The following is a 14,706-nucleotide window of genomic DNA, read 5'->3' as shown; positions in this document are numbered from 1 at the left end:
AATGAAGCTTGCATTAGTTTTGCTTCATTTGTGCACATCACTCAGACGGATCGCGAAACCATTTAAGCTCATTCCTTTTCAATTAGCTATTATTGAACTCCAGCTGACTCTGTTCAGAAATGCTGTATTCAGGGAGTCTGGATTTGGGACCCCATCCTCAGCTTCAGCTTCAGCTGGTGTCCCACCTCCCTGTGAATAAGGAACATCAGCCCCGCTTCCATTGAAAACTAGCACTGCTTCTTGGAAACCTAAGACGCTACTCCTTTTCAGGCATTGAGAGAAAGAAATTCTTCTTCTCCAGTACTCACAAAACCGCTAAACCCACAGCCGCAGGGTGGCCCCAGGACTTACCTTTCCTGTTGAGGTGTGTGTTTGAGGCCCTGCGGTTTTTCAGTCGAGGAGACCACAGTCCAGTCATCCCAGGCACACATTATATCTTCACATCATTGCTGAAGGGCCTTTCTTGGAGAGTGGGGGCTGAAATTCTAGACTGTACTTGCATTTTTACTGTCATTGTTTACAGAGCTTGGGAGGAGTATCGTATTAGTAGTTGCAAGAAGGGTTTACACAGATACACACGTGCCCAGTGCAACATTGGAAGTACCGAACTGAAATAGTAACCATCCCAGATGCTAAGAAATTAAACCCATGCTACAAAATTCCCCAATGGAAGGACCAAGACCCACTTCCAAGATATACTGACCCCAACGCTAACGTAGATAGAGCAGCAGGAAGAGATGAAGGAGGAAAATAAAACATAAGGCCAGAGTCTGTAGCATAGCTCATTTTATTGTTTAAACAGTTTTTGCATAGGAAATATATCTGCTTCCAGTAATTGACTGCAGTATGAGCAGCTGCTAGCAGTATAGGCTGGATATAACAGTAACAATCACATTAAGTCAAGCTTGATTTACACCAGTTTAAAACTTGTGGCAATTGAGTTCATTTGCAACCCACAAAAAGTACCCAAAGAACATTATCCTCCAACCGGGCACAATAAAACCTTCACTAACATTCTGGCCCAGTCTGGGGCTGATCCCAGAGGTCTGAACGCCAGAAATTAAGTAACTGTCATATAATACATCCTACTGCTAAAGGTTTGTTACACGGAGATTGTGCAATGTGCCTCCTTTTTGAAAAATTTAATTAAAATACAAGGTTCTGTATTTATGGCCCATGAGGACAAAATGCCAAAAGTTTTAAAATGGATCAACCCTGGTGTGTAGCTAGCAAGCAATAACTGACTACTCGTCATCTACAGTTGTACTAAATGTATCTAAAGAAACACACAGTCCTACAAAAGTTGTTCTCAGAGAAATATCATTGAGGTGGGGGCACCTCTTCCCAGGAAGCTAAAAGTTCTATATGATATAAGCACAAATTAACAGCTTGATGAAGACATAATCTAATGCAGCTTTGAGAAGCCTATGCCTGGGATGGAGTTACCCCTCACATTCTACAATGTTGTAGAGATTTTTTTTTTTTCCAAGAAAATGTCATTTGAAACATATTTACAACTGAACTCAACAGAGACTGTGAAATTGAACAGGCACTGCTCATTTGTTTGAGTTTTTTGGTAAACATTTTGCTGGTTTTTTTTGTTTTTTTTTTGTTTCTTTCTCGTTTTGCATCAACTTTTTTCAGTCCATGCAACTTCAATGCCCTCGATGAAGAATGCATAAGCCATACTTCTTAAAAAAAAAAAAAAAAAAAAGACTTCCTTCTGCATAAAGAGATATATTTGCCACATCAGTCCCTGTAGCACAGTTTTCAAAACCATTCTGTCAAAAATACAGTAATACAAGACTGGCTTTAGTGTCACCAGCTCACACTGCCTTCCGTGTATGTAGGCCACCGTTTGTTATCGATACTGTATCATGCAATAAACGTTATCAGAGGCTGGGGCTGGCGTGCTGGTAGGCTAGTGGCACTGAAGCGTTTTCACAATCTCAACATACATTTGAATTGCAACACACAGATATTTCTAAAGAGTCTTAACTAGTGAACCCTTTTATTATTTAAAAAAAAAAAAAACTACTTACAACCATTGAAGAAAGAATTGCAACAACAACAAAAAAATGTAAAAATTGACCGTCTCCAACTTGTCCCCTTTGACTATATGAACAATGTCACCAACAGATCTGTGGCACGGACACAGTACAAAGAGTTGTCATGGCAATGAGTTTGGCTGATGCAAAGGTCATTGTGCAGGGTCAAAGGGCAAAAATCAGTGGTCCATGTTACCCCCCAACTGCAGTGCTCCACCCCACCCACACAATTTTTAAGGAATTAGAAAAAAACAGGGGAACTACCAGAAAGTGCAAAATATGAAGAAGGCAGCTTTCAGCTCCTTCAGCATGGAGTAGAACATTCAATTTTGAGCTTTTACTATTGAACTTGAATAGCCTGCACATTAAAAAAAAAAAAAAAGTTTTCTATAGAAACCCAATTTTTTAAAGTCCAGGAAGCATGCAGCTGGTTAATGTTAACCAAAGACCTTGACAGGAACATGTAAACTATATTGAATGTCATGCTTGGGGCCTATCTGCCAGCAATATTGTAGAGTTGTTTCATTAAAAATGAATACTGTACACTGAATATGGGATAACTTTCTGCAGCCTTCATCGTTTCACACGGTACAAAGAGTTTGAATCTAGGTAAAGAACACACGTCCTGGTGTCACACCGCTAAAGATGTCCCTGTGCAATCTCTTTTGTTGAGTCCTTATGAAGCTACAAGTCACAAATCCAAGATTCTGCTCCCTGAGGACACGTTATGTGAGACATAGCACTGTTTTATCATTTTCTGCCTATCCTGAATGCTCTGTGAAACAACCTTAAATACCATCACGTAACAATCACAAAAACTTTTGCTAAAGGCCGTATATACTAATAAAAAGACAGTGGTGCTTCCGACATTCTGAAATGCTCTGAAAACCAACTTTTCCAATACTAAATACAACAAAATAACCTTCATAAAATATAACTTTTCTCCATTTACACTTTTTTAAAGGATTAGTATCCTATGCTTTTCAAGCACAGGAATCTGTGAAATAACTCCTAACATGGACAGATTTTTTTTTTTTTTAATACATAACTTAAGAGCCTGGAGAGTTTTAACTCAAGTCCAGTCTCCAAACAAGGAATATTCTTGTTTACTTTAAAAATGGAAACAACATATAGTTCCATTATAATTGTTAAAAAGTTAGCTTTACAAACATGGGAATTTTAATTTAAAAAAAAATTCTTAACAAAACTATACAGTGTACAAATTACTGTCTACAAGGTAGGCGGTTCGTGAAGAAGACCTTTCGCTCTTCTTGCTACTCGCAGCTTCACAGATTCATTCACATATTTTTTTTTTTAAATGGAGCTGCCCACCCGAACATTACCCCATAACTATATTGCTATAATTAAGATTTTTGCCATGTCTTTATGTACAGTCTCCTTCACTGCCTTTTTCTTTTTTCTCCTTAGACAAGCCTCAAACGCTCACATCACTCCAGAGGAACCACTTCAGAGGCACTGTGAGGGGTGGGCTGCAAAGCAACGCAAGGAAAGTTGAACAGTGCCGCGGAGCCGGGGGCTGGAGACGCCACCGCCTACGGATGCCCTTGGGTGACCTTCACCATCCTGTAGCTCTGCAGTTCTGGGGAGGGGAGGGGCGTGCAAGACCTGCAAGAGGGGGGCCCTTAGTCACAAGATACTTCCTGGTAAAAAGAGGAGGAGGCCAAAATGGATTTGAGATTATATAGAGAGTAGTAACTTTTCAAGAGTTTTATCTCAAAAGGAAAGGAGGGAAAAAAAAAAAAAAGATTAAAAAAAAAAAAAAAAGCAACACTTGAACTAGGCCTTTGTATTCAAGAGGCAGGCAGGAATACCCACAGTGTGTAACTTATTTAGCTAGAGCTGCTCATTCACTGGCAAAAAAAAAAAAAAGAGAGCGAGTCAGCTCTCAAAAAAATACTGCATGTCCTGTGAGGTTGATTTGTTCACCTACGAGGTTGAAGAGACATGAAGCGCTTGGCTGAGATGATCTGTTTTCTACCAGGACAAGTCATCACAGAAATGACTGGACTTACTTTTGAACTTGCCCTATGAGGATCCTGCTGTGCTTTTCAGCCTTGGGGCTATCAAACTGAATGGGCTAAGCAAACACAATTCTCAGGCCCATAAGCATTGTTCTGAAGTATTCATTATGAAATGATATGCTGTGAGAACAATAGACAGTTTATTTTATTAGGCCATGGCCTGGGAGAAGGGGGTCAGGGGAGCCCACCATGTGTCACTAATTCTAAAAGATTTTCCTCTTAGTAATGAATTCCCTCAATGGGACTGGGGGGCAGTCGGGGAGAGTAAAGTAGAACCAGCCTCCATTCACCCTCTAGCCCTCCGGGGAAATGAAATCCAATATATATTTGAGGTTCCATCCCTTAAAAAAAATCCCATCAGCATCTAATGGGCTTAATTCATCCACAGGAAAAATTCATTTCTTAAAATTCTCTATTTCCCTTCTGCTCTGGTTCTCAGTTTAAAAGCGCAGGTAAAATGAAAACTTAACAAGATTTATTTTTCTGTTCCTTAAAAATTGAACTTTGATTTTAATCTAGAAGTCCAAATACATTTAATAACAGGAACCCTCTGTTCAATCTTAAGGATATGAAAAAAAAAAATTTCCAAGCACACTACCATCCATTTGAAGTAGTGAGTCACAGGTAAATTACAGCCTATCATTCATGAAATGAAGAAATGGGGAAGAGAAGTGGTGGGGAAAGGATACGGGAGCACCCCTTCCAGCAGGATGGCCTATTTTAGAGGAAGAATGTATGCTCAGGTGTTAAACCCCCAAAGTTGAAACATCTGCTAGAGGTACTTTTCAACAACTATCTTTGCCAAATATGAGACAGGCTCACTCTCCACTGTGGATCTGAACTTTCAAGAAAAACAACCACCCCCAACAACCAAGAAGATAAGACCGTTTGTTTTAAGCCAAGTCTGCCTCCAGGAGAACTGGTTGTGTTCGCTTGTTCTTACTCTATTTGTTGTTATGAAAACCAGAAATGAGTTCAGCTTGCACCCCAGTGGGGAGTTTGAGAGGGGGGAAACCTGTGTAAGTTGAAGTTTGTCACAGTAGGCAGAACAGTCGCTTTGCAGCCCAGGCCCATCTCAGGGTGCACTGCTTCACAGCTACACTGTAAAGTGTTAAAAATCCTCCCACCCACCCCAGAATATATATATATGTATATCAAAAAAAATCCCCTGTCCATCTCTCAGTACACAAAAGGACCTCATCACACTGCAAAAATAGCAGTACCCACTTTGGTCAATTAAAACAAACAAACAAAAAAAAAGCATACATTATTTTTTTTTTAAATCTGTGTACTTACCTATAATAACCAATACAGCTAAAAGCACTACCTACATAGGCAAAACTTGGTATTGCATAATTCGTATAAATTTGAAACCCCTCCCCCCAAATATTAATGGGAAGATGAAAAACATGAAAGGTTAATAGAAAAAACACCAAAATACTGAAAATATTGCTGGTCGATTACAATTTTTAAGCGGCAACTATACACAGCCATGATATGCTTTATAAATGTGAGATAAAGGTATAACTGTCTAAAAAATCCATGATGTCACACATTTTTCTTCGTCTGGAGTACAAAATAGTTTGTCATAAAAATGGTAAAGATTTAAAATGATAATAAATGCAGCAAAACAAGTGTAGTGATGTCACTTTTGTTTTTTTTGTGTGTTTTTTTGTTTTTTGTTTTTTTAGATTTCAAGGCAAGGCACGTAATGTGGACATTATATCTTCGTGCAAATTAGGATTACTGGAAAGAGTATTTTTAATTAAAATTTTAAAGAGACATAGAGGCAAAAATGTGTCTGCCCATGCACACTACAGATCTGTCAATACAAGAAATTTGTTGAACAAGGCTAATGTCTGAAAGCACCATGCAAGTATTCAGCACCCTGATTACATTTGTTTTCTCAAGAGTGCGTTTTTATATCCTACACCCTGGCGTTCCCAGTTTGTAAACTGTAAGCTTTACCCTCGTGACATGGATTTGCCTGCCTCTTTGTCTCTAGAATGCAGATTGTATAGAACCTTTTGTATACCCTATGGGTTCTTGATGCAACCAGTAATTTTAAATAAATAAATTCTACCTCCAAGGAGGCTGCAGCTAAACCAACATAAGTGCTGTGTTTTCATTCATTTTTTTTCCCTCAAGCACATGATTTGTCTTGATTTAATGCCTTTTTACTGCCCTCAAAAACTGAGGGGAACATAAATTCGTTCAAAATTATTTTAAATTCTTTTTAATCCCCTCAATTTAGAGTCCAAGGGCTGAAGGACTTATAATCACGATTCCCCTTTAGATATAAATTTATAAATTGCACTTGCCTCTGTTAAGTGTTTCTTTTGTGGGGAAAATATTATATTAATTTTTACTGTTGCATGCAGAGATAACACTTCACCTACAGAGAGGCATTTCTTCCATAGAGCCTTTGTGTTCAAACTGTTTTTTTTTTCTTTTTCCTTTTTTTCTTTTTTTTTCTTTTTTTTCTTTTTTTTTTTTTCTTTTTTTTAAGATTTCAAACTGGGTTACACACTGGAAAAGGCTGGGTTAAGGGCCAAAATTTAATAAATCTGTACTGATAACTAAAGGCTACAGAGATTTCATATATATTTTTTTTAACTTTTAGAAATCAGAGTGCTTATAAAATGGCTGGCTCATGGCTCCGTCACCCAGCACCTCTGATGCCGCCTCTTAGCCTTCGTTGGTGAGATAACCAGGAATAGTGATTCCATGCGTAAACAACAAGAATACTAAACCAATAAAACTAGCTTATCATGCAAATATTAAGGCATCTAGAAAGTCAGTTAAAATATATTGTCATAGAGACAGAACATCTATTTCCCAGCGGACTTCATGTAACAAAGGCTACTTTGCAGGGGCTGCGATCTACCATCAGTGAAATATCATCGACCCTTTTTATGTCATTACAGTTTCAACCTTAAGGAAATTAGTGATTGTAAGTGCTGCGATTGCTGGTCTATTATCTTCTTTCTTCAGTTTCTTTCTTTTCTCCCTTTTTGTTTGTTTTGTTTTGTCCAGTCTTCCTCTTTTCCTTTTTTTTTTTTACAAATTTCTTAAACTAGTGTTGTATTTCATTTTTCCCTCAGTTGCTTGTTTCTGCTTGAAGGAAAGGTTCTCCAATTATGTTCAAACCGTAATTTTGGACATTTGCCGGTAGGATGGGTGTCCTATTTGATACTTGGAAAGGAACCAAGCTAGCCCAGGTACCAGGACTGTTGGCAGGAGGCGGAGGCGGGCAAGAGGGAGGGAAGAGAAAAAGAAAAAATACAAAGTTAAAATCTGTAACAATATTAGAAAAATAAATTCCATAGGCATCAAATTACTACTAACTTTTCTTCAAATGACAGTTTAATATGAGATACATGTGCTAAAGTATACACATTATACATATACACTACATTATACGTGTATACTCTCTTTCTTTCATGGATGGTAAGACTAATTGTGAGGCAGAAAAAAAAAACTCAAGGAAGACTCAGCCATAGATGTTACACTCTAATTGCCCGAGGATACTCTTCCTAAAATATTTGGTCTACTTTGATATAAATATATGATTTTTTGTCAAAAAAAAGAAAAAGAAAAAGAGCAAATCTACAACAGTGCCAATATACTTTGCAAGTTCTATTCTGATCTTGTTTTAATTCACCAGCAACTGTGACGTATTTCAATTTTTTACCTGCCTATCGGTTGAATCAAATTGAAAGCCGTTATGAAAGAGATTTCCCCCCCTCACAATAAGAGAAAATGCATTTTTCAGGAAGGCCAGTGCATAATATGTAGTTTGAAGATGACACCGTAAACCGGGGCATCCCCTGTCCCTTCCCATCAGTCCTGTCTTCACATCTCAGCTGCTCTGACTTTAGGAGTTTGGAAAGGGGCATGGGAGGAGCCCCACAGGAAGTAAGCAGAGGAGAGTCTTGTCCCTCTCCAACCAACTCTAATGTCACCTATGTGGTATTTAGGGCTGTTTAAAACAAAGAGTTCAAAAAACAGTTCTCTAATTGCTACTGGAATAATCTCTCATTAAACAAGTATCACATAGAGGAAAATAACATGATATCTACATATCACAAAACAACCCCATACCTTGCATTTGGGGTATACCTAATCAGATGCACTGTTTGTTTCAACCTTCAACTCTGAAGGAATGTCAGCTAAGTAACAGCTGCATACATAATCATGAACCAAGAAAATATCCAACTGACAATTCCATAGCCAGTTTTGTTATGGTCTGGCATGGAAACACAACTTCAATGTTTTAAATTTAATTTATCCTATAAATTTAATTTATATCCTTTTCTTTACTTTTGGAGCCATGAGGTGGGATGGATTCTACTATTGTAGCTATGAAGCTAGACACCGTCATTTTTTCATATTTGAATTCTGAAGGTACAAAAGCCTTTATGGAATATTACGTTGAAGGAACAATTTTCCTACCGATGCCTTCCTGCAAAAGTTTGGATTAAAAAAAAAAGAACTTGATATATAACTTTTTTTTTTACTCTCACGATACTTTTAAATAAATAAATAGGCTTATTACTAAATCTAGGTACACATTTCTGAGTTAATATTTTAACAGAAGAAAATTCACAATGACCTTTTATGCTCAAGGGGTTTTGTGATTAGACTATGAGCTCCATAATAACAAAGTCCATTTCTCTTTTTGTTCTCCATCTAATATAGTACCTAGTACACAGCAGGTGCTCAAGAAATTTTTGGATAAAGAAGCAAATCAATTAAATATTCCAAATCACATCCAACTATATATTTTTTAAAAGTGTTGCTCATAATGACATAATTTCATAAGTACATTGCAATTTGCCTTCCTGTAATAAGAAAATTGGTATCTCTGAACTTAAAATTAGAGATGTATAGCATTAACAAAAATGAACTATGCAGGAATAATCAAATAATACTTGAAACTGAAAGAAAAAGTTCAAACTAAGAAGATATGTCATTATCAGGAAAAAAGTCATAATTCTACAGAATGAAAAGTTGTTATTGAAACCTTTTCTAAGCAAGAGACTTAATAGTTTTCACATGTCTGTCTTCCCACACACATTTCAACAATTATTTCTGTACTTTGCACCACTGATTGGGAAGAGTGTTACATGCTGCATCGTGAAAACTTCTCCCTCCACAGTCCTTCCACTGCACTTGGTTACGTAGTACTACTATATCACTACTTCATACCATAATTATCTGTATCTATGACTATCTTACTGACTGAAAGGTAAGATCTCTAAAGAAAATGACTTTATCTTATCAATCCTTATTGCTGGCCATAGCTGATGCTAATTATTTCTCAACAAATAAATGACAAAAACGGATCTCCATTATTTTTAACCTAAAGCAGGAAGCATGCATGAAAAACAAAAAGACTAGCTCAAACTGATAATCCTTGACAGTAAAAGACAATGTCAACAACAAGCAAATCACTTTGCAAACTTCACGAGTCCCAAATTAAATGGGCTCTAGGAATTCATTTAGACACTGCATACTTTAGAAAAATAAAGTGTATTTTAATACTTGAAAATAGATGTGACTCCTTAAATGGAGAAGTCTACTGATTAATGGCAGAAAAGACAAGAATTCAGGGTTTATTTTGCAATAGTGTTCTTACTCAGTTCTTTAGAAGAGACGTATTGTTAGTCTTTGGGAAATTCTCAGTAAAAATAAATAGATGCTAGTGACTAACAGGACTCTTGCTGTAGAATATCTAACAAATTCAATTCAGATGTTTATTTAAACCTTTCAAAGCTCCCATCCTACATTATGACCACATCAGAATTGCAGTGTGTGATATATTTGTCAATACTGTTTATGAACCGTTGGGGGGAAATAAATCTCAGACATTAACACTATGCAGACCCCACATATGAGTTTACAAGTCTCTTATTGCCAATTTGGAGGTTAAATGTAGAACTATAAGGCACAGACATTTTTTAGAGCTTTTCGGAAGTCCTGTTGAAAAAAATCTGGTAAAACTAATTCAAAGATTATGATAAGAGTGCAAAGAAAAACGTTTAACCAAACAAAATAACCTAGATCACTTAATTTCAAACAGACAATGCCTCAAATCCCGTAGTTTTTCAGGTAAAAATGTAACAGTGATTTTTACATATCAACTCTCTCTACGTAAGTCAATGCCAAAGATTGCCAGTATGGATAAAATAAACACACTTTCATATTTATGTACATATACAACTAGGTATATGTAAAATGAATAATTGTTTGAATTCCTAATAGAATGAAAATTATGTGGATAATCTTCTTCAAGCCAATAATCTGTCTCTTCTATTAAGAGATGAGAGTACAATTGAAAGATTTCAAAATATTCAAACTCAAATTAAGCTACTTCAGCAGTATATTTTCAAGCACTCCTTTACTTGGTCTTTATTACAGTTTCCATTGCCAAATCACCTTTTTTTTTTTTTTTTTTTTTTAGGCAAACAGAAGATGAGCTTGGCAAAGTTGAAAGCACATCTTCAAAAAATATATACCTGCCATACTAGTAAAAAAAAGAAAAGAATACAAGTACTTGGTGGAAAATCAGGCACAAAAAAAAGCCCCAAATATTTTGACAATACTTTAACACAAAGCAGAAGTCACCCTAGTGACTTCTACTCTATGTATGCTCTAAGTACATAATGAGATATTTCATTAAAAATAAAATAGTTAAATCAAAATTCTAAAAAAAATTAATGCATCTGGAATCACGGATAATATTTTCATATGATTCTGATCAAACGTATGATGTGACTGCCCTCCTCCCCCAAAGGGAAGAAGTAAACAAACAAATTACTTTGACCTTAAGATGCATTAATGGTAGGTGGTGGTACGGCTTCATTTTATACTGATCAGACTATCTCGGAAGCACTGGGTTTCTTCTAGGCATCACTCTTCAAGGGAAGCAAACTCTATGGCATTTCTTTGGGTAAGAAACTCCCCAAATCATGTCATTTAGGGAACATTAAAGGAAGACAGGGAAGACATGACAGCTGAGTTGAAAAGAAACACAGACTTCTTCCATATGGTTCAGGTAGACAGAATTAGCATAAAGGGAGAAACTTCCAGAAGATAACCATGCTGAGGGCCTACTATGAACAAGGTACTATCTTGGGTGTTTTACACATGCTATGTCACTTAATTTTCTCAGTGAACTCTTGAAATTGCCATCATTATCCCCTTTTCACAGATGAGAAAGTTGAGGCTTAAACTCACCCAAAGTTACCCACCTAGATCTCAGATATGAATCAGTTCTATCTGATTCCCTTGGTCATATAACAACTGTACTGCTTCCCTGGGCAGTCAGACATTGGCCAAACATTCAAACGAAGTTTTGAACAGAGTTTTCTGAAGGCAAAATGTATTTGCTTCAGGAAACAATGAATTTCCCCTGCCCCACACAGCTGGCTCATCACCTGGCTGGTGCTGCCACAGACTTGTGCGCAGGACATGTGGTCAGTCTGGGTGATCCAGCAACTCTGAAATTTGATACATCTATCTCCTTTGAAAACAAATCTTGTTGAGAGTGACCTTATGGTAAGGATTAGGGAGGAAGAAGATACCTCCTTCTTCTTTTAAAAATGATACACTATTTATATATTTCTTATCCGGGACAAATTGGATAAAATGCCTAGTCTTTGCATCTACAAGGAGTAAAGAGACTCTGTACCTTTCAAAGAAAGAGAGAAAACTCCTCTGGGCAAGTCAACATTTGATGGTTGTGCTTTTTAAAAATGATGCATTCTGTGACTGTGTATTCTAGGCCAAAAACGATTGGCTCGTTAGCTTTTAACTTGGTAACCACTCAAGAACCATGGGGTACCAAATAAACATATATGGAGTCATAAGTTTAGTAAAGAACCAAAGTCAAAGGCTTCCTTCAATTACTGTCTTGAAATAAAAGCTACGTGAAGAATGGCACAATACATTTAATACTAGTCTGTGTGCATCTAATAATGGGTTGGGCAACCCATTCATCAAACATTTTATGAAATGTCAAAGTATCCAGTGTACTAATACTTTTCAGGGGAGTACTCCTAGTGCCCATTCAGATTTTACATATTGATTTAATCATAAGACTGCCATATTTGCTTTAAAGATAGTAAGCACTCTTTTAAGAAGCTTAAAAAAATATTACAGGAATGAAGCACCAAGAACTGTATAAATTCATCCATACCTCAACTGTACCGGTAGCGACATTACTTACAGACAGCAATAAAAATAAGCAATGGCCCAGAGAGCATGGAAAATAAATAAAATAAATACTTTAATTTAAAAGCAGGATTTGCCCTTAATTCCACTGCACCTGTTTCAAATGCCCGTTTCAAATGTTATTATTTTTTTGGCTAAACATCTCTAATTTTGTTACTACAATATTAACACACGGGTATTAGTATCTCTCCCAAAATGCACAATAAACAATTTTCCCTACTAATAGCTAAAATCTGCCTGGAAAAACCAATCAAGAGTAGGCTAATTAAGTATTAAGTCAGGAATCATGCTCTCCTGAATCTGTGCATTTGGACTGGCAGCTTACTTCCATATAACACAAATGCTGTACACTGTGTCTTACGAAAAAATGCTCACTCAGACCAAAGGAAGGAATAGATGGGTATTATTTAAATACCCATATATTTAGGAATTATTACATAAATTATTATATATAAAGAATACATCCAAGAGTTCATTAATGTATTAGAACAAAGAAAATGGTACTGATTAAACATACTAGTTGTAAAGATTTACATAGTGTATGCTATTTGCCAGGCACAGATCTATGTGCTAGACCTACTTTAAAGCTTTCAATACTCATAATGCACCTAAGAGAAAAGTACCATTATTATTCTGATTTTACAGATGAGGAAACTGAAGCTGGGAAGTTGTGTCTTGCCCAACTCCTGCTGCTGTTAGACTGTAGAAGCCAGGATTTGAAATCTAGCAGTGTGGTTCTAAAACCTACATTCTTACCCACTTCACCTCATCTCCCTCTTCTGTGAAACACACTGCTTATATTACTAAGTGAGAATTTATATGATCCCTGAATTATACAAGAGATTCTATGAATTAAGGTCCAAATCATTTAGGCACACTGAAATTCCCAAAGAAGTATAACTTTTGAGTCCAAATTTCAACACAAATAACTATTTTATTTATCCAAGTCCAGATTCTTTTCAGCTGAAGGCAATATTTGCCTTTTTCTGAGGCACATACAGATGTGGCTGCACGTCAGTAACTTGCTTGTTGTGTTTCACTTCTGATGCAGCTAGGCTAGAAGTGAAAGTGCTTTACACAGGTCTTGGGTTTCTTTGATTTATTTCCCCCATTTTTAAGGATCATTACTGCCATCGGAATGATCCTATTTGCATGCGAGATGATTTCTGATGATTATTACTATTTGTAATAATCTGTATTGGAAAGCTCCCTGGCCGGCTCTTACCTGCACTGCAAAGTACTCTAGTGGGCTCTCTGGGAAACACCAAATATCATAAACTGCAGGTGGCTCACGGAATTACTCTAACTGCAAGCAATAGCACTTCATCGTAATGAAAGAGAAACGTATTTGTTTCTTAACTAAGTAGGAAAATAGCCGGCTTCATTGCCACTCCTTGGGGACCAACGATTTTGACAATAACATATCAAATTGGTAGGCCATCAAAGCTCATTAATTTATATTCAGTTGTTTCAGATGTGTTTTGTTATCGGGGCATGCTGGATTGCATGTTAACTTTACCATGTGTGAGTACTAGCATTTTCTATGCAAAATAATGGCATATGCCAGTGAAATATGTCATCTAATGAAGAGCACAGGGCAAGACGAGCCCTCATGTATGGGGCCACTACAGCTAAATACTTAATGTGCTCATCACGACGTCTGTACTCTTTTAGTAAACAGCTCTTAGAAAATCCGAGAAAACCCTTCAACAAGGCGATCTATATACTTAAAAGTAATAAAAACTTATTTCCTTAAAATGTTTACTTTAGACATAAGAAAAATACTCTTCCCCTAATCAGGCCAAATGAAAAAAAACAACAACTACGTTTGATATTTTTCATGTTTTAGAACTGAAAATGGAAGATAGAGAATTATTATGAAGATGACTAATTGTAAATAAATTACAGTACACATATGCATATGTATATAACAAACTATGTAGCTGTGGGAGGTTTCAGCCAATTAAAAATACAGAATTATCAGGCTCAAAGCAGTGATTTGATCTCCTCCCCTAGACTGCACCACAGCGGAGAATCCTACGTGTGGATTTCCATCCTCTTTCTCTAGTCTGTATTCCTCGCTATTCCCGGGCTCCTTTTCAGCGCTATTGTTACAAGTGCTACAGCTCCCTTATTAGCATATGTGAGTCTTCAACAGCAGACAAAATTCTCTACAAAAATAGTGCTTCCAAATAGTGCCTTTCACTAGAGAAAATCACCCGAGGCATACTAAATTAAATAGAAATGTAAGTTTTATACAAAAGCAAAATGTGATTCTTTCCCAAACGATTTTCATTGAAAAGCAAAAATCAGTGTTATTTGCACAATTTCACCTCTAAAGAAGAGAACTTTTTTGTATCAGAATTCCAAAGCATAAA

The 14,706-nt window shown here is 36.7% G+C and overlaps 1 protein-coding gene across 7 annotated transcripts in view; it reads right to left on the bottom strand.

The window, feature by feature from the left end:
* Nucleotides 1–768: 768 nt before the first annotated feature.
* The window catches only part of NFIB (nuclear factor I B), a 236,124-nt gene continuing 222,186 nt past the window's right edge, over nucleotides 769–14,706 (bottom strand). For 6 of the 7 annotated variants that reach the window (XM_057725170.1, XM_057725163.1, XM_057725167.1 and 3 more), the window contains one exon: nucleotides 769–7,320. In XM_057725170.1, coding sequence (XP_057581153.1) covers nucleotides 7,303–7,320 — 18 coding nt within the window. In that variant the 3' untranslated portion in view covers nucleotides 769–7,302. The remainder of the gene's footprint in view (nucleotides 7,321–14,706) is intronic. The other variant, XM_057725166.1, reaches the window with a different exon arrangement.

Source organism: Hippopotamus amphibius, chromosome 2 (genome assembly GCF_030028045.1).
Source record: "Hippopotamus amphibius kiboko isolate mHipAmp2 chromosome 2, mHipAmp2.hap2, whole genome shotgun sequence".
Classification (NCBI taxonomy): domain Eukaryota; kingdom Metazoa; phylum Chordata; class Mammalia; order Artiodactyla; family Hippopotamidae; genus Hippopotamus; species Hippopotamus amphibius.
The sequence above is the reverse complement of the archived record's forward strand: the minus strand, read 5'-3'. Positions and strand labels throughout refer to the sequence as shown.